Below are 26,862 nucleotides of genomic sequence, written 5' to 3'. Positions count from 1 at the left end.
TACCACCAAGAAATTGCCCACCAAATATACCTTAGCATATCATACAACATACCTGGAATAAATTCCACTGACCATGTCATGCTGGAAAGAGAGTTCTGTTGTGCTGGGTCCAGCAGCTTTGGAAATAAGCAGTACGACCAAACCTCGCATCTGTAAATTGTTTCGGCTGTCATACACAAAACCCCTAGAAAAAGAAGGGAAAAAATAAAGCATATTTTCACAATCCACGCTCACTGCTTGTACCAAAGTGGAAAAAATTACTTAGACCTCAGCCTGCCACCCCTTCATCAAGTCTTTAATATTCACGTTTGCAGGGAAATAAGTTGCAATTATGAATCATGATCTTTTGTCTTCCTTTACCTGACACTTAAAATGAAATTCTACTATTGCAGAGAAAAACAAGTATTCAGGATTGAATTAAATCTTGATTATTTTCAAGGAGCAGTATGTCTCTTGCATTTCATATCATGTCATGACAGGAATATTTCAGAATAATTCTATGCAATCTACCATAACAGGAACATAAGAGGTTTCGGTTTCTTGTCTGAAGTGGCAAAAAAAGCCAAAAGAAGCCTCCTACTTCATGAGAAGAAAGGCAAAGGAAGAAAGATACAACCAAAATCTATAACCAGCTGAAAGAAAACTGTTTAGTGGTTTCAAAGAGGGCACAGCGCATAATACAGGTCTAACTATAGTAGGAAAATAACAAAAATGCAGAAACTGATGAAAGATGTACAATAAAAGTGAGAGACAAATGAAGTAGGAGATGAGCTGGTTTGAACAAAAAAACTGTTTCAAATGCTACAACTTTAAATTTGGGGTCAGAAGGAAACTGCCTCCAAAATCATATTTGTTGAGAGCAATTCCAAACGACCATTTAGCTGTACCACCTCAGAAATTAGTTTGTTTTAAAGTGAGCTTAGGTTTCCTTTTTGACTGCAATGTCTCCAATTGGATTCTTCCTGTCCTTGTCAAGCTTTCTACTTCCTACGTTCATCAATGCAGCCAAACAGCTAGACAAAAGGATAATACATTCCAGATGCTACTAAATTTGTAAACTAATTTCCGATAAATAAGAGAGCATGTCTCTGATATAGTCTAAACACTCACCAAATAAATAATACAAAGAACTACATCACAAATTATTAAGCACTTTAACTCATTTTATTCAAGAGTATAATTTTAGTCCTAATAACTGAAGGAAATTAAAAAAAACTGTCTTTAAAACAGCTGAATGAAAAAATCTAAGATGTTGATCTTGCAAGTATGTTTGAATAAAGGAAACAGTGGATGCAAGCTGAAGTTTCATTTGGACTTTTGTCAGTACGTGCACACATCACAATGCCGGAGTATCTTCTGCACACTGCTTCATTAACACAGACACATAAACATGAAGAAGAATAATTTAAATAGCACCTTTCTGTGTGAAAGTTCCTGTGCTACTGCAAATAAAATCTTGACTTTTTGAGTCTTTACATCCTGTTTTACAGTGATGGGGAAATGGTCTGAACTATGATCAGAGAATAAGCAGGTCCACCCAGGTAGCTGGCTCTAGTCAACCTCTGGGATTGATCTCCACACCCACTCTCACATACCCGACTGCAGACTAATACTTCCCCCTCCAGAGATGCCTAAGCTCCCACTCAGTGTAGCTACACCCTACAAATGCCATGATCAGTTAAGATAAGAAGAAGCCAGTATGGCTTTTTACCACAACCCACAATACTTCTAGCTCTGGTGAGATCTAACTAGCCAAATGAGGCCACGACTTCTTTGCCGTTATAATCTGCCCACATCCTATTTGCTTCACCTGCAGACTGAAAGGCTGACCCACCCTGCACAGGTCAGGAGTGCCTGGTGAGCCTGCAGCTCAGGACACCCCATGCTCACAGAAGCCCTGACTAAAACAACATAAAAAGCAGTAGAAGGGAGATTCTGTATAACTTCCCAAAGCAGAAATTCTTTTTTTTAAAGTTCAGTCCCCCAGTACTTCCCAGCCACTGAAACCCATGAAAGCTTGCACTGCTCAGATCTCTGCTCCGGGCACACACACTGCAGTCTCTAACATGCACCTTTATTTTGTTTACTGGGTACATGTAGTGAGGGATTTAAGGAGGAAGGGGACAGCTGCTTGCCTTCAGCATTCTGTGAATTTGTAACCTGCATATCTCTATTCTCACAAAGCACACAAATACATAATTTGTTTCTTACCATGCTCCAATATATAAACAGAATACAGCTGAGACAGTTATACACTTAGAATTCTATAGATTTCCAAATTCAGAGCCACAATGAACATTAAACTACCCAGGAAAAATACACAAAATACATTTAATGAATAATGCATAGTGTATATGCATCCTGTATACAGAATCCATAATTGTTTGTGGTGGTTTAAGTACTTCTCTGGCTTGAACTTCAGCTGACCACATTACTCAAAACCACAGAAGTTACACAGATGATGCAACTGAATTCAAATATATTTCCTCAACCCTATTTAAAACTCCATCACTTTTAAAGAAAAGTGGTTTTAGGAACAAAAAATAGCTTTTTTCCACATATGTATGCTGGTAAAATCAGTGTCTTACCAAAGGCAGGATCTCATGAGAAATGAATAACACTTAAAAAAATTAGCAAATTATAGTGATACTTTTAATAATAAGAACACTGGTTTTTCATGCCCAGTGCTCCACAGCTTGTCAAGATACAGGATGATACAAAAGTAGAGATAAAAAGTGTTCATAACAGGAACATGGAGCACTGGCCTTTATATAAACCACTGCCTAGACAGACACTAGAAGTGAAGCAATTTTACCTGATTCAGACTAGGTGAAGAACAGAGGAAAATTACCTGTGTTGAAAATACTCAGTTCTGTAGCAATAGCAGAAACAACTGCTCAGGGTATTTGCACCACCACTAGCAATGAACACCCCACATTTTTAGCAGAAACCTCTTAATGAAAAGTGCAGCTGTGGGAAGAACAGAACATAAAAAACAAGTAATAAGGAGCAACATGTCTGTCATTTCTACACCTAATCATACAGCCTTTACGTTACATATGGTTTGGATGTAATTTTAGACAGGATTTTCTATGAATTACCAAACCAGTAGTCAAAGTTTAACTCCATTTTCGAAACATGTTGTGTTACTGACATGTAACATATCCACACTAAAGCAAACCGCATTAGACTTGAAACAAATAAAGCCTCCGGTGATCATCCTTTAGACACTAGAAACTACTGCAGCTACTTGACATGGCTTCAGGGGTCACATTCACATTCTGAATTAAGCTCCCCAGAGACAACCTGCACAAGTAACAGCAACACAAAAGTCTCCAGATGGTGCAATTAGTCTTGATGGGTATGTGGCAGGAGACAGGTGCCTCCAGGGAAAAAAGTGAACTAAAAGCAACCCAAGCGAAATTGTGCACACAAAAAAAGATACATCAAGCTGACACTCTTTTGGAAAACCTCTGCTGAACAACACAAGCGCATGCATAGGGTACCCAAAAAACCCCCTCAATCATTAGCACAATTTTGCTTCCTCTGAAGTTTACCGGCTGGGTATCTGCAAATGACAAACTTCATCCTCGGGGGACTGCATACCAAAAGAAGGCAGGAAAGTCAAACACCCCTACAATTCCGTTTTGCAGTTCAGAATTTGGGGGAGGCGAGGGAAAGGCATTTACTCTAGATATTATCCGTGTGACAAAGTAACCCAGTTGAAAACTGGCAGATTCACAGTTTTAAATACAGCACAGTGCTCACAAAAAGAATTCATCAGAGAGCACAGGGGAGAAGCGCCTGGCTCCGACACATGCGCGCTGTGACACTGCACACGCACAAGGGACTCACACCACCCACTCAGGCGGTAACACTGGCTAATAGCTAATGCGCTGCAAATTACACCTCCCACTACCAGAGTCCGTCTGCTGCGGAGAATAAATCAAGCAAACATTTCACTTAGTGCTTTGTGTATTGCTCCACACGTGCAGCTATTTCAGTAGAATTTTAACCTCCGATAACTGGCAGGTTTAACTCCATCGGTAATTTGCAATTTGATTAAAATAAAAATCTGCTATTCATTGCAAGCATCATTTGTATTTAAGTATTTAAATACCACGAAGATTTTAAATTATTTGCATAAACAAAACCACGTTCCTAGCACTTTTTTTCATTCTATTAAACTGTGAATTTAAACAATAGAGAGGAAACATGGCAACTATACCAGTTACTGTAAGAAAGAGCTGGACATGGCGATAATTTCATTGTACCAAAAGGCAGGGAAAAAAAACCACCCAAAAAACAAACCCAACCCGCACAGGAGGTAACTGTGAAGTCAACTGACTCTGCCAAGTGGGTGTAGCAGAAGAGATCACACTAATAGTTACTAGTGCTAATTCAAATTTAATTAATCATGGAAAATGCAGAACAAATTTCTCAACAAAACTGATGTGATGAGATATTTTGGAAGGGACAAAAAGGGGCCGTTAAATGTTTGGATAAATGCTGTTAATACTTCCCAAATGTTCTGCTCATGACCGAAGCAAGCAGGAGCTGTGGGGTCTGCAGCCCTTCCATCACAGAAGCCCCTCCATCCCTACCCAGGTGTGTTTGGTGGCCACAGGACTGCTGGTAGGGGCTGAAGTGGACAGATCACTGTCCTCCTCACCTCTGGTGATTTTTGCCCTTCTTTTCCATGCATTCTATTGAAGGTGTCCCACTGACAAGATCAATCATTTTGTTTCAGGCCATACACAAGCCCCGTGTAGTTACAAGGGGAAGGAAAACAGAGGGGAATTCCATTCCTTTACCTTCCCTGTTCAGCTGTCAAACAAAAGTAAGGGGAAAAAAGTGGCCTGTTCACACAGCTCTAATAAAAAGCAGCTGGGAAAGTCTGTAACACAACCAAAATCAATTACATTGATGAAGAAGATTTATAAGTGTAGGGTAGTGTCATTGAAAGCACAGGCTAGTTTTAGGCTGAATTAAAAACTACTCTGAAAAAGAAATCGCTCTATTCAAACTGACAGTCCCAAAGGTGACAATATAAACAGTTTTCAATCTGTAACATCTCAGGAAAGTACCTTCCAGCTTGCTCAATATAGAAGGGTTATCAGGATACACTCAGAGTTACAGGTGCAGGTACATTAAAAAAATAACACAACTCACTTTTTTGAAATTAATTATAACTGACAATTCTATATCCAGCACTAGAGGTAAGGCATGGAGCTACTTGGCAAGACTGTTGGCTTCCTTATTAGAAATGCAAGAAATACCAGCCTCAGGGCTTTTATCCAATTTGCTGTATTAATGACTTGTCAGAAGTAAATAAGAGAAAACTCTCTGACATACTCATTTTTAAAATGGATGTTAAACCACTGTATTATTGATGCGCATATCTGAATCACAGGATTCACCATCTGACCATATGATCACATTCAAGCATGCATATATTTGAAAACTGAGAGTATTCAATTTTTTACCTGTGGTATATGCTAACAGCAGTCTATAGCAACTTATCTTCACCTGCTACTCAAGTTTCAAGTATTTACTATATATACTTCAGCACATCTCTCCAGAACACATTAAAAACCCTGGCCCATTCCAACATCCACAGCCAGATCTGCAGAGGACAATCAGCCTTGTCATGACATGTGCTTTGAGCATGATTCAGAAGGGGAGAGGAGACAAACTTACTTCAAATGGAGAGAACAGAATTTTAAAATGGGATTCAAATTAAATACACAGCTGACAGGAAATGACAGAAGGAGGGATGCTCTGCAACCCCCATGCTGTCTCAGCTTAAAAGCCCACTAGTGGCTGCAGATGAGAATGTTTGTTTTAGAAACTTTTTCTTGGACTTGGACATCTAAATATCTCTTTGCTTATGGAAAATGAGTACTGAGGTTTGGTGATCTTCCTTACCTGAAAAACAGGCTTGTGAAAAATGGGATGGAGCTCGTCACCATTATGTAACTGCCTAGTAATTAAAGGGTTCATCCAGAAAGGGCAGACTCATGGAATGAGTCATGCCAGGCTTGGAGGAACTGATGTTCCTGCCCCACTTCGTGGGAAGATGCTCTTACACCAGGTTCAAAAGGGAGTCTCTAACAGCCCTCCTGCTCCACCTGCTTCTGAGAAACAACGGGTCTCAACCCATGAGCTTTGTGAAGCCGATCACAAAGAAACACAGACAAAAAACCAAACACAACTCTGGTGTGAAGATGACAGGGAGTTGTCTCTGCACTGCCTTTTCATCCAAAGGCAAAAAAAATTATTAAAAAAGCAATTTAGAGGTGTGGCCTTCACTTACGACACAAAGAAACTTCTGAATAATTTCAACCATTATGTGGTGTGATGCTTGGATAGTTAAAAGTAACCCAAAACAGTAACTTACTCATGTGCAAAACAAGAATGGTTGTGGTCCAGTGAGGAAGTACTTGCCTGAAATTTATGGGCTCATAACTACATATCTACAGGCAGAGTCGCTGAAAAACTTACACAGAAAATGTTGTACCTGTGCTTTCATTTGGCTACTCTTAGACTTAGGAGTACTTGGGAATGAATTGCAACCAACATCTTCAGTAAAAAACAGGCTTCAAAATGCTCAGTTCCACAAAAGCTGCAGCATTTTTTGGGATGCTAAGAACTCTATAAAATTGGGTACCTTTTCTACCATTTATGAAGTCTCAGACACCTACTTGGCTGGAGAGAGTGACTAAAGATCATGCTATGCATATTTAAAATACAGCTTGTATGAAATTCAGGTATTCAAGAGTCCCAGAAATCCACATAAAGCGTATCTGTAAAATACTAAATATGTTCTTCACAAACTGAATAGAAACATAACAAAGATGATCATTGTTGCTTTCTCTTGGAAGAAGGTTGTAAAAGCCGACCTTCTGGAACAGAAAACTCCTGGAGGAGAACTCCTAGGGTCCTTTTCAACCCTAGTGACTCCAGCTGCTCAATTTTCATGGGATATTGCTTACAAGGAGAAATATTTCTTAAACAATGGTGAAAAATTCCATCCAAATTTTCATCACTCCATTGCTTATTAAATGTGATCTTCACAGGGATTGGAAGTGTGGAAAACTACACTCCCAGGTAGGAGGCACACAGAATTTGGGGTCAGTAGCATCATTCCCAGAAGTAATTTATCACAAAGTAATCTTGCACATAACTTTTTCAAGAATTTCCAAGCAAAGCCACAGCACCCTTCAAGATCGGAAGAGAGACTGATCTCTTTCTGTAGCTGCAACATGCACTCATTTCTTCAGGCTTTAGTAACTGTTTCAAATATTGCACCTCTTTCAAGAAGAAAATTCCAGCAACTTCTAAAACACAAGGATTACAAAAGATGGAGCCTTCCAGGAAACCGTAAAAGTCAGAAGGTTAAATAAAAGTGTGGAGACTCCAATGGGCAAGATCCCACAAAAAGCAAATCTTATTCAAAAGATAAAGTTTAAGAAACTACAGGTTTCTGATGAGGCACAAAAAAAAATAGATACTTGGCCTTGGTAACTTGGAGTTAATTGTAACCGAGCATTTACAGCTCCTAGAAATCAATACAGCTTTTGAATTCTTGAAATAAAAAACCACAAAGTTTCCCCGGGAGACTGTAAAACCCTATTTAGACACTCGTATCAGTCTACCATCCACTGCTACTAGGTTTATTTGATTTCCCAAAAAGGCAGAGGTTATTTGAATCATTCCCATGAAGATCAGCTACATAGTTGCATATTATTTCAGGTTTTTTGATGCATTTATTTCCCTCAGGGTACAATATTCCCTGGGATCAATGGGACGAGTTACTTTTAGAAATGTAAACAAAAAAACAAAGCCCCACCAAACCAATCAACCAAAAAACCCAAACCAAACAAAAAAAGCCCAAAAACCAACAAACAACTAAAAAGCCCACACATTATCAACTCCCATTTTTCTGAAAAACTTATGACCAGATGAAGACAAAGAGGAAAAATATTTGTTTGGTGAGAAGAAGAGAGCCATCATCTTTTTCATTTGAATAAAGATGCAAATACATAGCAACAAACTGAAGTGTGAAAAAGGCTGTTTTGAGGTTGCATGGTCATCTGAGATCTGAAAAATACCTACAATAGGCACTGGAAAAAACCGCACTGTAAAAATAAAGGGCATCTATAATCAGACATTTATCTCAAAGACATTGATTATTCAGTAAGAAATATTATTTACTACTATTATTATTTTAAGACGTTCTACCTCCACCCAACAGATCTTATGAGTGGCAGAGGCCGGGCAAAAAGGACCACCTTAAGGATGACAATAAAGGCACCACACAGGAAACAAACCACCAAAATGTATTTTTAAACCAAGTGCCAGTCTCCAATGTTTTTCCTGGTCAGCGACTTGATTTGGAATGTGATGTGGAAACAGGCAAGCTAACATCAAAAAATGCAGTTAGTGTCTGAGTGCAATTACTCTGACCAGGAGTAGCTTGCAGGTCTGGCACCTTTATTTTTCTAACCACAAATACTTAGACAGAAGCCTAATTTTTGTGTGTCTGATTTCTCCATCAATATTTGCTTTATTTAAACTTTGTGGGAGGTCTAACACCCCACTCTCAACCAATATCAACAGGTGGACTCAAGCACAAGACTACCTTTCTGGGAAAAGGCTCTCTCAGATCCAGGAATAATCTGCTAAGTGAAACGAATACAAATATTTTGGAAGAGTTCAGTGAATGACAGAAAGATGATTAGCTTCAGAAGGCTAATGAATTCAGACACCTCTGGAGGTCCAGTGTCACTTCAGCAATATTGTAATATTGTCATAAAAATGTATTTTGCATTAAGTAAACTTTACCAGGAAAATGTACAAAGAAATAGGTCAACTCCTGGTCATTATCAGAAACTTAAAATGATCACAGCATGTTTTACAAATGGATGAAACATACAAAGGAAAAAATGTTAGGATATGTATTGCCATGACAGAATGATGTAAAAGTTCTTTCAACCTTGCATACTGAATAAGATTTCTAGAAAACAACTCCACTTTTGCAGCATTATTCAGATTAATTAATTTTAAAAAAATTAAAAATTCAGATGAATTAATTACTAATACTTCTTCCCTAAAAACGCTGAAGGCTCTTTACTAGTAGTGAGAAAAAGGGCCCAATTTTTGTGCTTCAGTAGACTGTTCTCACTTCAAGTAGCTCATCCAAACACATGCCAAGAGTGCCATAAACAAAAAACTTTCTTCTAGATAGAAACAGAAATTAAGTGGTTGAAAATCAACCAGCAGCATTACTCCAAATGCAGCACCTCTACAGCGTCTCTACCTACTTAACTGGTTATACACAGCGGAAGCCAATGGTAAGCTGGTGGGGGGAAAAACACATTAAAACACAGTGAATTATTAGTACAAAGTGCAAGGCAGCAATATGAACATACAGTCTCAAATGAGGGGGAAAAAAACCCCAACCCAGATTCTATGACAAACGTTTGTACTTCTAAATACTATACCTTGAGGGCTTTTCAATAGTTCAGTAGTTCCAAGCAACCAAAGAAAACTTTTGAAAAAACAATTTCAAGCCAAGAGTGGAGACCACAGACAAACTTAGACTGTAACTCTTACCAGTATTATCTTCATTTCCTGGTTTTCTCTAGATTTCTGATTCTAGAGTCTTTTTTTTTTTCAGTGAGACGCAAGTGACCAACTCTGATAATTGAGATGAATCTGGGTTTTCACTTAGGTCAAAGAGTATTTTCAATGTGACCTCCACCCAAATTCCATATTTGTCACTCCACTGTGTCAATATCACAATAGAGCTTGTTCATCTGAACTAAAACCCCTCCTTTTACAAAGATCGACCTAAAACCCAATAAGTATCTGTCACCTTTTTGTGGATCATTGCTAAGCATCAAATAAGCTCATTAAGTTACCAGCAACATGCTTTAAATTTCTCAAGTCTTGAATGAAAATACAGCGCAAAAATACTAGAAGTATTTTGCAGCAAAACAACTGTTAGGAAATAAAAATCACTGCAAAACTTTAGATATTTTCAATTCTTTTTTTCCCTCAGAAAATGCAAGACTTTAGAAGGCCTGAGATTTTAAGCAAACACTTGTGGTTTTGTACATGCTGGTTTCCATGGCAACCAGTAAGGTCTTCTTTATATAGCATTATAAACAGATGGTAAAGACCGGTCATGTTTGCTTCTTTGCCAACATATCAATAGAATTGCTGTACTACTCTATCTCTTGTATTAGAGTTATTAAGTAACTTGGGTATTTGAGCAACAAAATCTACAAATCAGACTGGCTCAGCTAGTATGGGTTTTTTTCCATAAACATGAAGATTCTTAACAGTAAAGTCACTGTAGCCTATATAGGCAGATTTCTTTGGCAAAGCTTTTTATAAATGTTTTCTCAGCACTTGCCATGTAGGGTACATTACTACCACAAATATGAATCTGACAGGAATTAAAATAATGAATTCAAACAAGAAATAGCAATGTGACTGTTTACACCCACTGGTATTCAAGTGTACTTCAGAATTATGCTTTTGTTGCATAGCATTTGGAATTATTCAGTGAAGATGCAGCAAGGTGTAAGCTCATCTTTGTTATGTCATAATAAGCAGAGGTTGTTCTTGCAGGTGATTTGTAAAAAAAAGAAAACCTGTTTGCATTTTTATCTTTCAGTTATAGCTATGGCACACCATATACAAGTGGTTTCTTTTCCACAGATGGTTGAAAGTATCAAGAAAATTTAATTTGGTACAGCATTCGTGTTGGTAACTCTCTGGAAAAGTCTGAAGTACCAACTGCTAGCAGTGCAAGCTAACAGAATTCTGCTACTGAATTCAGCTGATTCCTCCAGTAGTTTAGCTTTTTAATATGTTTCATGCCAAAAATGAGGGGAAAAAGAAAAAAGTAGAGGAAAGGTGGAAGCAGAATTCACATAAGGTTTTTGACTGCATGTCAGAAGCCCAAATCATACATTTCAGATCAAAGTATCCCCTGTATTCTAACCAGATTAGAAATTATTTTATTATCAAAATACTACAAAAATATCAGTATTTCTGATCCAACTTCCACTGAAATTCATGCCCTTTCCATCAGGACTAGCACATAAATTCTCTATTGCATATTTTTGTTAACTACTTTGTGAGAACTTTGTGGTTTGGTGGGTTTTTTTTTTCACTGAACAGCAGCATCTCAAGGACAAATGTAGTATCTAAAAACTTGTCTTTACACCAAGTACAAATTTCCAGGTCTTCTCCAATCTGATCCCAATATCACAGCAGTTACCACTAATATGTGAGATTCAAGAAAATCACCACACAACCCAAAGTTCTCAAAACCCACTCAACTTTACAAAACAACCAATAATACATTTTGGAAACGTGTGAACTACTAAAGATGTGAATATGTTTGGCAAAGATCAAGAGGATAACAAGCATTCAATATGCACAGAGAAGCCAGAAATGTGCTAGGGTATGGATGAGAAGTCTTCCTGCACATCAAATGAGACTGTATTAAGCAACAAGTTCTACAGATAATCACACACAATTTTTGTGTTAGTAGTTTTATGTTTTTCTGTTTGGTACCAGGCAAATGATACACAAATACAATTTAACAGTAGGGTCCATTCCGCCAAAATCCCAAAAGTTTCCAGCAGTGCTTAAGACTGTAGATACCTAACACTACTTAGCATAAAATTCCTAGGGTGGTTTGGTTGCACAGCCTGTTCAGAAGCACACATTCAGATGACAAGAAGTCCCTGTTGTTGTCTGTGTCTTCGAGGATCAGTCCACTGGCCACTGCTGTGGTCAACATTCCAGAAATCCCAATAGACCTTTGTCATTTTAGGATACTGTTGTTCACCTGCTGGCTACACCAAAACTCACCATTTCCATGCTCTAGGTGATTTAGCTTCATAATAGCATAAATCCAATTTAATCTTTGATATATAAACTTGATCAATAGCAGGTGAAGGAGGGGGAGATTAGGAAACTTAAACAAGTCAGATGTGCACAAATCAATGGGATGCACCCACAAGCACTGAAGAAACTACATAACATTATTGCCAGGTCACTTCATGATCTTTAAAAGGTCACGATAATCAGGGGAGGTTCCCAAGGACTGGAAGAAAGTGTCACTCCTATGTTCAAGAAGGTCAAGAATCAGGCTGGAAAGCTACAAGACAGCTGACAGTACACAGGTAGGGTAAAACCTTTAAATAGTATTCCAAATAAATCAGGTTACAATTTAACAGAGCCCTTTTAAAAGGGGTGGCAATGGAGAACAAGCCTTGTGAAGGGCCTGAACTTCAGTTTAGCAAGTATATGGAACAGCATTAAATTCAGAATGGCGTGAGAAGTAAAAGGCAAAACCACATTTTTATTGTTCAAAGGGACCGTAGGCTTCACGTGTAACACAAGACAACTTAGCCCTCACACAGACTACTTTATTTGCATTGGACATAACACAAAAAGATGGGTCCCAATTCCAAAACAGAACACCAACACAAATAAAGAGAGGGAGCTGCTGTACTGAAGTTACATACCCAGCAAAGGTGTTGGTGGTACTGACCACCCCAGTTCTTCCTAGACTGCCTGGTGCCAGAGTCTGGAGGGCAAGTTAAGAAACTTAGTCTGTAGGAATTACTGGAGTCCACAAGAGAAAACTGGCAAGAGGAAGTAGTGCTGGAACGTGAAGTAGGAACTTAATTTCTCCCCACAACTCGCAGAGATTTTGACAGCATGGCAAACAAGTGGAAGGCAGCACTGCTAACAGAAGCGTAAAAAGAGCCACTCTAGAACTGCCAAAAGAGAACACCTTACTAAAATGTCATTCTTGGAGCAAATGCAAGAGTGAAAAGAAAAATGAAAAATAAATGCCATGCCATGCTTTGTCAATGTGCTTTGAAGAAGCATATCTACCACTTCAAGTACCCACAGTACAAGGAAAACTGTTATTCACTATATGTCAGGCAACCTTGGAAAAATTTCCAAGTAACTGTTTTAATAGGAGAGGCGAAAATAGAGGAATCTGCTTCAGGTAATCTGCAAATAAAGATTCCAAGGTCCACCACCTAGGGAAAATGAAAGAGCCCCCAAGGTGAAACTCCCAGAAGCAGAACTATCCCAGAATTAAGAGTCACAATGAAGGAAATTTAAGTCACTGATCTGATCCTGCCTCCAAGAGATACAGAAACAAATGAAAATGAAATGGCAGGATCTGACAAAGGAATACAGCACTGATATTAAACGTTTGCTGAGACATAGTGCAATGGGAGAGAGAAACCTGAGACATGCAGGAAGATAACTAATGTATTTTTACATTTAGTTTACATATGGTTTTTTATTATTACATAGACTACCCAGGTGTACCTGATATTTTATTCTAACCTCGTTCACATCTTACCACGTAGCTCACAACAGTAATAGCTTCTGCTGCCAGTAACTCAGAATAGGACCTGCATTTTCAGCAGTAGCTTAAACAAATCTTAAACAAATGATGATAGAATTTGTTAGGTGAAAAATGTCAACTCAAATTGCTACAAGAAGTCCATCTTATTTTGAAGAGTATCTATTTGTTCTTTAAAAACCTGAAAGCATCTTTCTGCTCAGCATTCATAATAATTTTAAATCTTGAAAGATTTCTAATTTTTCTGGAATGATGATCAAGAAAATGCTGCTTTCAGTCATGCAATGTAATATCCAAACCACCCTACCAACAAAAGAAAACAAATCTTCTGAAAGTAATTCTGTATGTATTTTAAATATTCTTCAGTTATACCAAAAACACACTGTTGTTATTGTCAATGGCAAAAGGCACCCATGTGAAGCTGTACCTCACTTGAAACTATGACAATTCCCAGGCTTTTAATTCTCCTGGGTGCACTGACATTTCAAGAAAAAAAAAAGAAAAGGGCAAATGTGATTATGGGAAAAAGAGAAAATTATTTCCAGTTCTATTATTTTATCTTTTGGTTTTCCAGTTATATAAGCCACCTCTGGAATGAAATACAAATACTCTGTCATGATGACCTCTTGCAATACTCTCAAAAAAATTAAAGCAGAACCATGTAAAAACAAATAAAAAGGGGTTTTGGATAAATCACCACCACCGTCTGAAAAACCTGAAGTGTTCCAAAAAGCCTGTAACAACTATTGCACAGACCTGGCAGTGCTACATCTCATCTGAGGAAAAAATGATACAAATCTCAGATTTCAGTATATTTTTTAAATGTTCACCCCAAATTTATCACGTTCTATGAAATAGTTTTTCCCAAACGAGACTTCGTCAATATTAATAGAGCGCTGACTTGCAGAAACAAGTTAACAAGTTAACAGCCAAGAAACAAGTTAACAAGTTAACTCCACCAGTTCTCCAGCTGTCCTTTAGCTAAACACCAAGTATGCCTGACCTCACTTGGTTCACATGAGACCATGGAAAAGAAGACAAAATCCAATATACACATTGCCTGATGTGCCATGACTTGATTAATCACCACAATGATGCTAATGACATTCTGCTTATGACATGCAACTACAAATGTTCCCATAAGTAAACATGAATGAATTTGAGAGAAGTACCATCTCAGCACACCTAGACAGCCTTGAAACTCTCACTTCAATTTCTACATCATTCTATGCTAAGATTTCAGCAACAGCCATTTTGTACTGCTCACACATCATATCATTTAATTAATTGAGTTTATGCTTGATATGATAAATGAAAACCTCTATACATAATTTCAGCCTGGGAAAGAAACATTGATTGCATGCTCAAGATTTCAAATTTATGATGGGTGCAAGCCTGTTCTATTCTTCTGTTTGACTGTCCTTGGTCAAAACAATACCATGCATTCAAATAAAATTTTCTTAGCACTTCACTTCCGACAACAGTGCTATTTGTTAGCTCTAATGTATAGATGACTAATTACTAAGTTTCTTTTGGAACATAAACATAGGGCAAATACGTCAGCAGAAAATGTTTCCAAGACATGTGACTTAAAAAATAAATCTCTTAAAAATTAATAGATAGAGCATGCCAAAAGTGGTAAATAACTTTTTTCTTCTGTTACCTTAATTCTGAAGGACAGAACTTAAATTTGGATCAGAGCCAAAGAACTTCTAGCAAAGTTGCTAAGCTTTCACCACAAATCCAGTAGTCCAGTTATATCTTTACTGCAGTTTGCTGGCAAATTCTTGAGTATGGTAACTGTGTTTCCTACCATGCCAACAGCGGGATACATTTTAATACTCTGAGGAACCATATGCACTTTTTTTGGGATATGTTAGCACAAGAAAAAATGAAAAAGGTCATTCTCATAAGTGAGCCTAATTTGCACATACAAGCTTGCAGCCAAGGAATATGTTTGTGTGCTACAACATTTTTCCCCCAACCCACCAAACATTTTTTTTCTGTACTCAAGCACACTTCATCTGTGATTTCAATTCGCCATTGAAAAAAGTAAATGTAAGAGGAGCTGTAAAATTACAGGATTGTAAATTTAAATGTCAAAATGTAAATGAAAAATGTACAGATATCCAAGAGGCATGCCACTGGAATTATACAGAGCTTTAAAAAAAAACCCCCAACCCAGTACCACTACCTTTATAATATATAGTGCTCTCAACCATTTTCTTTACCTATCAGCTTTGCTTTTGCTAGTTGGCAAATACTGCTTTTTAATATTGGTAGATGCCACTCCAAAAAAATTTCAGAGGTTTCATTTTCTCTCCTCACCAGACTAGGAGGTAGCCAGCTAGAATGCTAGAACCTTTCAGAGCCTTTATGTCTGTGCTCAGACATCTCCTTACTGCTGATGAGGCCAGCCACAGCGGATCTTGAGGTTTCTAACATGAAATGTGATTAGTATTTTGTGGTGAAGTATGAGTGATCAGAAATAAAGAATAGGCAGAAAAGGAAGATTTTAAATTCTCCACTAAAGCCCAGTATCTGTTTCTATGCTTTATTCTACTTTGGCTACTCATTCCTCTAGGAAAAAAAAATCATAAATGTCTTTCCTCTCATGACAAATTTCTGCAAAGACATGCAAGCCTGCTGTGAGGAAACTGGAAACACTACTTCATTAAAGAAAGTAGAAACTGGAAAAAAAAAATCTCAAGACACAATGAACAGTCTGATGCAGAGCAAGATATAACTCACAAAAATATCTGTAACATGCACTCCTGCCCCACTATACTCTTCCTTAACATCTGAGCCTCTGTAGAGGTGCTTATGGAGAAAGACAAGTGTGGATCAACTGCCTCCTCCACAAACATTATTCAGTCTCTCAGAAGGTAAAAAACACCCAAGAACACACACATACACACTGGTTTTTATAACCCAGATAATCCTTTAAACACACCTGCAAAAGTCAGTGATAAAAAAGCCATTTACTATATATTGACACTTAGCCTGACTTTTCTGTATAACCTGCAAGGCAAGCTTTGAGTTAAACCTCCAAAACTCTAAAAGTACCTTAGGAAAACTTTAACAATAGGCTGATAACACTACTGCAAACCTTATTCCAGATTTCATGACAACCATCCTCCTTACCTTTCCCAAATTAAAAAAAATTCAAAGAACAAACCTGGTTCTTTGCACACATGTTCACCAAATGGTCTCCACTCCCAAAGCAAACTTGCAAGAGCTTTGTTGTGTCAGCAGACCAGAGGCCAGGCAGTGTCTCCTCAGCTTCAGCAAGCTCCCCAGCTTACTTCCTCTTTCACCACATAATAAAACACTGAAGAGCAGGCTTTTAGTAGCAAGCCACAAGAAAAAAAAAATAAGCAAACCAAACCTCAACCCCCAAAACCTTGAAATCAGTTACTAGTCAGGTCTCCTATTCTTTCAGGACTGAAGCAAGAGAGTGAAGCAGATAAAAATCTAATGGGATCCTTAAGGCCCACGGAGGGGTTTGCACACTTTTGGAAGACCAACATCCTCTCTACAGAAATACACTTCTGCTGAGCAATGCTACAGAACAGAATGATAGTGACATGGTGACACTTTTCAATAAGCAGGATAACTCCCAACAATAACATAATTTGAGAGAGCCACAGTTTTGCCCATCTTGGACAGAGAACAAACTTCAATTTACTGACAGTCTGTCATCTCATAGAGAAGACTATATGGTTACATTAACTTACACAGAGCAAATAGACAGAGAATGATGTCTTTCCGCAAAAATATTTCATGTTCTCAACCACTACAAGTACATATAGAATCACCCATTCCTTTGAAAACAAAGTAACTTCTGATGGCACTTTAACATTTTAGTATGATCTAGAACAACACTAAATGCTAACTAAATTTAAGGACAACAGTGGTTTCTAGTTATATTCACTAAGCAGAACCTGGGATTAAATTAAAGTATGTAGTCTTTAAGTAATCAGATTCTTGCTCTAGATTTAATGACTGCAAATGTAAACTCAACTGTCAAGGGTGCATCTGACAGTTATAGGTAAGTCAGCCATCTAAAAATAAGAACTTGCAAATGTTAATAGACTGTGTATAGAAAATGTCAATCCTGGTGCAAACTCCCAACAAGTAAAGTTTAATTAGCTCCCCTTATTGACCTTTTTAGAACTGACTCCATGGAGCCTATTTTGTTAAAAGAATAAAAGCAGTGTATTCGTCCTTCATATCAGACAGAATGGGTGGCTGTGCCAAGAGGAAATTTCTAATGCCATCTAGAGACTTGAATGACAATGTCCTCATTTAATACAAATGCTTCTTCCAGGCAACAAAAGAGAGGACATGCTAATTCCTGGTGTGTTACACCTGCTAATTTTAACATAAAATTTAGTAAAATATACTGCCTTCAACCAGAGTTACAGTGCACTTTCATGTATTAGGACAAGCTCTCTTTCCAAGACTTCATATTAAGATAAGCCAAATATCCCACTAACTAGTCTTTAACCTATATTTGCAAATACCACATGTGACAATGATTTTGCAGAACTGGTGTTCTGATCTTATCAGGTCTATAATGCTTGCAGCAGCATCAGAACCACAAAATTTAAAAATATTTTTTCCGCAAAATAATGCAAGGGGAGTATGACAGCATTTATATTATAACATCTAAATATGGAACATCTCAGTTCTTTTTTGTCAGTCAATAATGCTGCATCAAATTTACCACACATCTTCAAAATCCATAAAAAGCAAAGACTTTGGAATTTGTAACAGTTTGAGTTAGCTCCGAAGCAGAGGAGCATTTGAGACAGCACATCAAGCAGAAAATTCAAATGAGCTAGTATAAATGACAAGTAACATACATAACATGTAATACCAGGTATATCTAGAGTCATCAAAATGTCAGATGCTGATGACTTAAATTACTTCAATTGAACAATTTATAAAACAGCACAAAGACTTTCTTTTTATATAATTTTCCTTTTTCATCATGTAGGGATTACGCATTATTTTTATGTCTACATAGACTATGCTTGTTATATTAAAATATAACAGTAGCCATGAACATAAACACTCAGAATAGAGTTTTACTCTAGCCCTATATTCTCTTATTAAAACTGCTGTAGTAAATATACAGTGTGCTAATGCAAAAACACCTTGTCTTGGGACTTTAATTCCTCCTTTGAGTCAATGATGATCTACCATGAAAAACGGTTTGTAGTGATACTAGCTTTCCAGTTTTAGGACTGCACAACTGAAGTGCTTCTGACAGTCTCTTTTTAGGGAAGTTTTCAATGTAACTTCCAAGATGAGCAGAGACAGGAACAAATACTCCCTTGCTAACCTTGTATTTCCTTCCAATTTTGCAGAGATGGTGGCTGCATTCTGTAACTCTAACAGAGTGATGAAGCCTGTATGGTTGCACTTCCTTGCAGGACTGATTTAGCTAAAGGATAAAGTACCATTAATAAAAGAAAATGAGCTCTTTCCTCAAACAGCAAGTACTTGCTGCTTCTGGTATACTTTCTTGTTCTTGGGGATCTGCTACAATCCTATTGTTAGTCTGCAGCTAAAAAGAATACCTAAAACATTTGTTGCATTCTCTTCTTTCATCTAAGAGGGTAGCATGACTATTCCAAGAATACATACAAGACTACAAGCACAACATCAGTAACTCCTGAATGTTGAAGGAACAATGATGTATCTTACTTCTTATTCTTATTTTTAAACACAAAAATTTTCACATGGAGTTTTCCTGAGGGGTAAAGATAGAGGTGAAGGGAGAGGAAAGACTTATTTAACTAGACATTGACAGGACACTGTTCTTGTAAATAACATGCAGTAAAGCACACAGCAACTCAAATTAGGTCTTTCCTAACACAACCTACCTCTCTTTCCTGCCTCTAGGAAAGTGCCTTTCACAACTAAGGGTTATGAATATCCAAGGATGTTGGCTCATGCTACATGCCGCTGCAGGTCAGTGATCAGCAATCCCATTTCTGTGCACAATAATTAAAATATTAGTGACAGGCAGCAGCTAAGTGTGTCCTTCAGCCCTACTGGTGACATGTGGGTTGTGACCATCCACACTGTTTAAGGAATCAGACAAACAGATGTTTTTCTCAAGGGTGACCAAAATGCCCACTACCAGAAGGCACAGTTGATGTTCCATTGGCTTTCCTTGCTTTCCTCCTGAACCCTATTCACAGAATTCACTATTCATCAGGGCTTCTTATATTGGAGCATATGCAGAAAGGATAAATTCAGTTATGCATAGGGAACTACATACAACATCCTGAGTATCATCAGGCATCAACTGAAAAAATGACAACTGTTTTCTCTTACAAGAAAATGGAGCAAATTGAAAGACGAAGTTTATCACCAATAGCTAAAGAACAGTGACACAAAACATTTGCTGACCCAGGAAAAATGTTCAGCAAGCTGGCCTGCAAAGTGTTATCACAGTAACTTGCTCTCCATGTCAGTATAGCAGTGGCAGCATCAGTTTTGACTTTTCCTTTCCCAGGGCTACAAAGAATCACATAAGCAAGATGCTGTTCACAAGATGCTGCTTTGGGGACCATAGCTACAGGTCTTTAAACTACTCATATCTGCAGCTATAGGCAAACTCCACTTCAGAGAGCAATATTAAACAATTGCACTGTTCAGAAAGGACCAGAATTGGTCTGGAATAAAATCACTTTCATTCTGTAAGAGAGTCTACACCCTACTCCAGAATAACTTATTGTGCTATAGTTATGCCAATCAATTGCTGTGCATAGATAAAGCACCATTGCTATGGAGGTTCCTATTAAAAACCCACCAAAAGTCCACTGGCAGAAAAACATGCATGTGGTCTAGCATGTTAGTTTTATGTGAGGAGTGGGGGTTTTAAATAGGTTACTTTTTCATTTAAGCAATGGATAGGCTGATACTTCTGTCTCCCAGGCCAAGGGCAAAATACTATGTATTACTAGATATACTGCTATGTCAGCTGCAAACTACAACAGAAACTTTTCCTGATGTAAAAAAAAAATTAGCAGAATTTGGATAAAAAAATTATTACTGGAAGTATCAATGAATACAACAGAGAGGCAAAAGCTCAATTAGAACTTAAACTGGCCACTTCTGTATAGGATAATAAAAAATATTTTTATAAATACATTTATAGCAAAAGAATGGGCAAGGAAAGCTTCCATTCTTTATTGGACACAGTCGGGAATGCAGTTATCAAGGATGAGGAAAAGGTTGAGGTACTTAACACGTTCTTTGCCTCAGTTTTCAACAACAAGCCAGGTTGTCCTCAGGACAATCGACCTCCTGAGCTGGTATACAGTGATGGAGAGCAGAATAGCCCCCCTGTAATCTAGAAAGAAGTAGTTAGTGATCTGCTGAGCCACTTAGATGCTCACTAGTCCACAGGACCAGATAGGATCCATCCTAGGGTGATGAGGGAGCTGGCGAAGAGCTCTCCAAGCCACTCTCCATCATTTATCCTCAGTCCTGGCTCAGCAGAGAAGTCCAAGATGACTGGAAGCTGCCCAGTGTGATGCCCATCCATAAGAAAGGCCAAAAGGAGGATCTGAAAAACTACAGACCTGACAGCCTGAGCTCTGTGCTCATCAAGATTATGGAACAGATAATCTTGAGTGCGACGATACAGGGCAGCTGTGGGATCAGACCCAGCCAGCATGGATTTAGGAGGGGCAGGTCCCACCTGACCAACCTGATCTCCTTTTATGACCAGGTGATGCTCTGGTGGATGAGGGGAAGGCTGTGGATGTTATTCACCTGGACTTCAGCAAAGCTTTGGACACCATCTCCCACAGAGTAATCCTGGAAAATCTGGCAGCCTGTGGCTTGGACAGGTGTACCCTTCACTGGGTTAAGAACTGGCTGGGTGGCTGGGCCCAGAAAGCAGGCGTGAATGGTGCTGCTCCAGTTGGTGGCCAGTCACCAGTGGTGTCCCCAGGGGTCTGTGTTGGGCCCTCTCTTGTTTAATATCTCTATTGATGATCTGGATGAGGGGATCAAGTCTACCATTAGCAAATTTGCAGACGACACCAAGTTGGGTTTGAGTGTCAATTTGCTAGAGGGTAGGAAGGCCCTGCAGAGGCACCTGGACAGGCTGGATCAATGGGCCAAATCCAACAATATGAGGTTTAACAGTACCATGTCCTGCATTTTGGCCACAACAACCCCCTGCAGTGCTACAGGCTGGACAGAGGCCAGGCAGAAAGGGACCTGGGGGTGCTGGTTGACAGCAGACCGAACATGAGCCAGCAGTGTGCCCAGGTGGCCAGGAAGGCCAATGGCATCCTGGCCTTTATCAGGAATAGCATGGCCAGTAGGACCAGGGCAATGATTCTTCCCCTGTACTTGGCACAGGTGGGGCTGCACTTTGAGTTCTGTGTCCAGTCCTGGGCCCCAGAGTTTAGGAAGGATGTCAAGCTGCTGGAGTGTGTCCAGAGAAGGGTGACAAGGCTGGTGAAAGATCTGGAGCACAAGCCCTGTGAGGAGCAGCTGAGGGACCTGGGGTTGTTGAGAAAAGGGGTTTCAGGGGTGACCTTATCACTCTCTACAACCACCTGAGAGTGTAGCCAGGTGGGGTCAGTCTCTTCTCCCAGGCAACAGGTGAGAAGACAAGAGGATACAGCCTTCAGATGTGCCAGGGGAGGTTTAGGATGGACAATAGGAAGATTTTTTTCACAGAAAGGGTGATTTGGCATTGGAATGGACTGCCCAAGGAGGTGGTAGAGTCACTGTCCCTGGTGGTGTTGGAAAGACTGGATGTGGCACTCAATGCCATGGTCTAGCTCACATAGGAGTGTTCAGTCATAGGTTGGACTCGATCTCAAAGATATTTTCTAACCTAGTTGATTCTGTTATTCTGTGAATGGGTTTACAGTGCTTTTTCTTCAGCTATAGACCCTCGTAAGTCTCAAGAGGTGTTGAAAACACTTGCAAGTAAAGCTGTTTCAGATGAAAACAGAAGATTATTTTTTTGAGTTAAAAGGAAAAAAGCCTGCACAAAACTACAAGTGTTCTCTAATTCAGACTTCACCTACATTTTTACAGAAACATGTTTCTTCAGAATAAAACTGGTTATTTTCCAGACCAAAACCATGATTTCAAAGCAAGTCAAGGAACATGATAACATGGATGGGATGCCAGCCACAGTCTTAACAAGAAAACAAAACAAAAAATGACTGTGGCTAGCACAGGCTTTTCTCACGAGAATTCTTTTTGTGTTTTATAAATAAAGATAAAGTTTGGATGTTACTAAAAACAGTGTCCCAAGACTTGGACGGTGCAGGCCTGGCCAATCAGGCCTAGGGGAAGGCTTCTGGCCGACCAATCTGGGTGACTTTTGAAAACTCTATATATGTGATGAAATCAAAACAATAAAGGTCATTCCTTCTTGCCACTGAGAACTGACTTCTTTACTCTGCTAGCTGCTCAACAGCGACATATGACTGCTGTTTCTTCACAATAAAGCTAGAATGTTTTTCTGAATCTTTTCAATAATTCCCCAGGGATGCTGCACACATAGCAAATGTATCGTTACATCATCCATAGTGCATTATGAAATATTTCATATATCCAGAGATACAAAGAATTTTCAAGTAATTAATGGCTAACTTGCTAACATAGTTTTGAAGTCCAGTTATCAGTCAAGAGTTTCTTACCTCAGTTTTCATTTTGTCATGGCTGCATGAAAAGCTATGGCATAGATCCATTCCCATTTGGAGGCAGTATATCTGGTATATTTATGCCTAGCTACAAAAACTAGACTGAAGTGTTGGAGATTTTGAACCACATTCAAAATAAAGGCATAAACACACTGAGAATACCTGGCACACACTACCACTAACTGAACTAAGTTATTTGCAAGTGTGGGGTTTCAAGCTTTACACAGGGAATTTTTTAATAACTTGTGAAACCAAATTTCATGCTAGCTACATGTCATTTTGCAAATTTAGAAGTTGCTGTATAAGTCTTAGTTTCATTACCTTACACATTAACTAAAACAAGGTAGTGAAATTCCTGCTTTTCAGCTACACTAGAAAAAAAAATGAACTTCAAAAATTTGCATGAACTTCTGGATGTGACTTGATAGCATAAGCTACAAATTTTTCAACTGGTATCTCAAGCTGCAATGACCTCTTACTGCAGAACACCCAGTAAGGAAACCACGTACCATTCCAAAACAAAAAAAATAGAAAAAAAAAAGAGAAAAAAAAAAGAAAAAAACAGGAAAAAAAAGCTGCTACTCACATTTGGAAAGGGAAAGTTCGAAAAGTGCATTGCCACAACAGATACCTCAGCACGCCATTGACAGTTTATTTCTTAAGCCTATCTAGAGTACTTTCAGAGCAAATTAACAAATTCATTAATTTACAGAGCGCAAAAAAACCAAGTGTCTCAAAACGATATTTCTTTGTTCTAAACTTTAAGCCTGGAGTGCTGAATCCCCAGTGCAGTGATCTTATTTGGAGTCAGTGAAGGAAACAGACTTATGAAACCAAATCACCTTCATAATGACTAATAAAAATTACACAAGTTTAAAGAAATAGATGTGATATTTAAGATGTAGTTCACCCAACACCACAAAGCCAAACAAAATTAAAACTTGAGAACTTCACTTTAGACACTCGTATAAGTTTTGACCCACAACTCACCTTCATTTTCTCACAATGTCAAAAACGGAAAAAAGTAAAAAAGCCCAAACACTAAAAAGAAAACCCCAGTGCTGCTGATACTAAGTTACTGATCCCTTTTTATTTTTGGGATTGTTCCTAAAACTGTTAGAACTGTAAGTTACTGAAGCCTCTGCACAACACAGAGCAGATGTTTAGTGCTTAACTTCAGTTTAAATCTATAGCAGGTGACTACCACTGCTGCGACAAACACTTTTGGTTTATCCTCCTTCGCTCTACCCCCAATTTCTTGCTTCCCCCTAATAGCACAGAATGTAAACAGGAAAACAAGTAACAAAGAGTTAAAAAGTTACTACTCAGCCAAGCTGTGATTCCCGTCCACTTTTAGCCGGAGGCAAACCCAGGCTAATTAGACACAGGTTAACCTGCAATGAGAAAAGGTCAAGCTATATTGCATTATTTTGCATTTGCTTTGGGCTACGTGAATGCACATTATTCAGTGTTCACAGCTCATCTCATGAGCAGTAATCTCACTACACACCCTTTATAAACAATTCTGGTTTTAAGACTCAATCCCATGTGTTGAGATAAAATACAGTTAAAGTACATTACCACTGGCAATACAATGGACAGACCCCGAAAATTTAGCATGCGGTTTTGTTTTCCTGGTCCTTAAAAAAAAAAAAAAAGCTATTATTGTGCAGCTAAATACATGCTAAAACCATGGAAGGAATTTACAGAATTTTCACTGTAAGCACTACTGGGAGTCTGTTTAACATCTGCCCACCTCTTCCCATGTAGGATTTAAATTTACTTTGTTGTTGAATTGGTACAAAAATGACACTGTTTTTGTAAGTGTAGATTATCATTTCAAGTGAGATACTCCTACAACCTGCACCCAAATGAACACTGAAATTAATTTCATGACAGCTTGGAAAGTTCCACTTACTTAAAGAGAACAGAATTTTTTCCGTTAAAGCATCCTTCAACTCTACGACATTCAAATGTCCATTTTATGAGTATTTTATTCTATATGGATCCACACACGTCTTTGGAGGTCCCAAGATAAGCTCAGTAGTCTACAACCAGGAAAAATCCCCTCTGCTCCTGGTAAGGGGGTCTCCATTTTTTCCTTTTGGAAAGCTGTTGCAGAAACGTTTTGAACAATATGCAACTGTTGAACAGCAGAAGGCACTGCAGAAAAAAAAGAAAAAGTAAGAATGGGGAGAAAAAAAAAAAAAGTCAGGGGTAAAAAGTGTCTTAAGGGAATTGGTTGTTTCTCTCCAAGAGAAATATCTCTTTTTACAAAAATGCATCAAAACACCATCCCATCAGGCCACAATTCTGTATACAGGGTCTCTTAGAGGGTTCTAGAGAAAGTAGGAGGAAATGAGAGTGCCTCAATTTACATTTTAACTAGAAATCCACACAGGGAATTCTCCCTGTCTCTCTGGCTCCAGGGCTTTCATGACTCCTGGCCACAGAGCAATCTTCCACTTTTATGAGCTGGTGTTTCCCTCTTCAGCCGAGTGAAAGCTCTGTGTCAGGAGAGTGGCCTTACAGTAGAAAAACAAAATCACTTTCAGGACTTTCACTACTAGCAGGACTCCTGCAGCCATGAATAGAGTTAATATAACAATTAAAAAACATAAAAAGATAATAAAAAAGGCACTTCAGCTAGTTAGTTCTTTCTTTCACAAGAAAAGACAAAGAGGGGAGTAAAGACTCAAAGAAGCTAGGAGATGAAACCAAAACTCTGAACTCAGTCCAGGCAGTCTCTTTCACAGCTATCAAAGGAAGAACAATTCTTTTTTGACAAATTATCTTACCAGAGTTACAGAGAAAAATCTTTTATCTCCCTCTATGCTCTTGCTTTGGAAGAAAAGTATCAAAATGTTGATTATTTAAGCTGCTCCAGAAGCACCCTACTGCATGGATTTTTTAAAATGCCACTTCATTCACTGCAATCCAAGCACAGCACAGAACAAGTAATGACTGTACATGTATAGCTCACAAAACTAATTATTGGTCCTAATAATGTCTAGAGCAACCCTCTGAAATTCTCGCAGTTTGCCCAGTAGGTTCATACCTTAATAACTGACATGATGTGACAGACATTCAGCACAATGCATGAAGATTTAACAACACCATTCCCATTGTGAACATTAACTCGCTGTTGCACTCTTGCAGGCTGCACTGAAAGCCTCCCCCACCTTGTCATTGTGAAGGACTAATTAAGTTACTTAAAATCGAGAGGAAAGCTCTTCTAATCAAGGATCAACTTTGGCATCTGCTTTTACATTCATACTAACCTCACTTTTCAGTATGCACACATTCATAGGCAAATTCTATTCAAAGAAAATCCTTCAAATTAGAGCAGAACTTGGGCCAAAAGTACATCTATTTTCCTTACAAGAACTTGCCTAATGGAATTATTCTCTTCTCCACAAGTCCTTGGAAATAAATTGAGAGCTTATATACATACGTAAAGCTAAAGAACAGTAAAGGACAGTACACACATCTTTAAACAGTGAAACACCATTTGCTGTGCCCAAACTGCTTTACTGATCTCAACCCATTTATGATTTCCTACTTAGATCTAACAAACAACAACAAATTCTGATTTCTTTTAGACTTTTGAAATATTCAAAAGGACTTTTTTTTTCTATAATGAAGCAGAACAGATGTCACATACTACAGCCCACTGTTTTGAGACTGTTCTTTCTGCCTGCATGCTCTCTAAACACCAGTATTAGTCTAAACAAAGATGGAATCAAA

At 38.4% G+C, this 26,862-nt stretch overlaps 1 protein-coding gene across 3 annotated transcripts in view; it reads right to left on the bottom strand.

Moving 5' to 3' along the window:
• Positions 1–26,862, bottom strand: part of PDSS2 (decaprenyl diphosphate synthase subunit 2) — a 113,650-nt gene that overhangs the window by 65,906 nt on the left and 20,882 nt on the right. For all 3 annotated transcript variants that reach the window (XM_085056221.1, XM_085056222.1, XM_085056220.1), the window contains exon 2: positions 53–184. In XM_085056221.1, the coding sequence (XP_084912347.1) occupies positions 53–184 (132 nt within the window). The remainder of the gene's footprint in view (positions 1–52; positions 185–26,862) is intronic.

Source organism: Lichenostomus cassidix, chromosome 3, assembly GCF_008360975.1.
Source record: "Lichenostomus cassidix isolate B80296 chromosome 3, HeHo_3.0, whole genome shotgun sequence".
NCBI lineage: Eukaryota > Metazoa > Chordata > Aves > Passeriformes > Meliphagidae > Lichenostomus > Lichenostomus cassidix.
The sequence above is the reverse complement of the archived record's forward strand: the minus strand, read 5'-3'. Positions and strand labels throughout refer to the sequence as shown.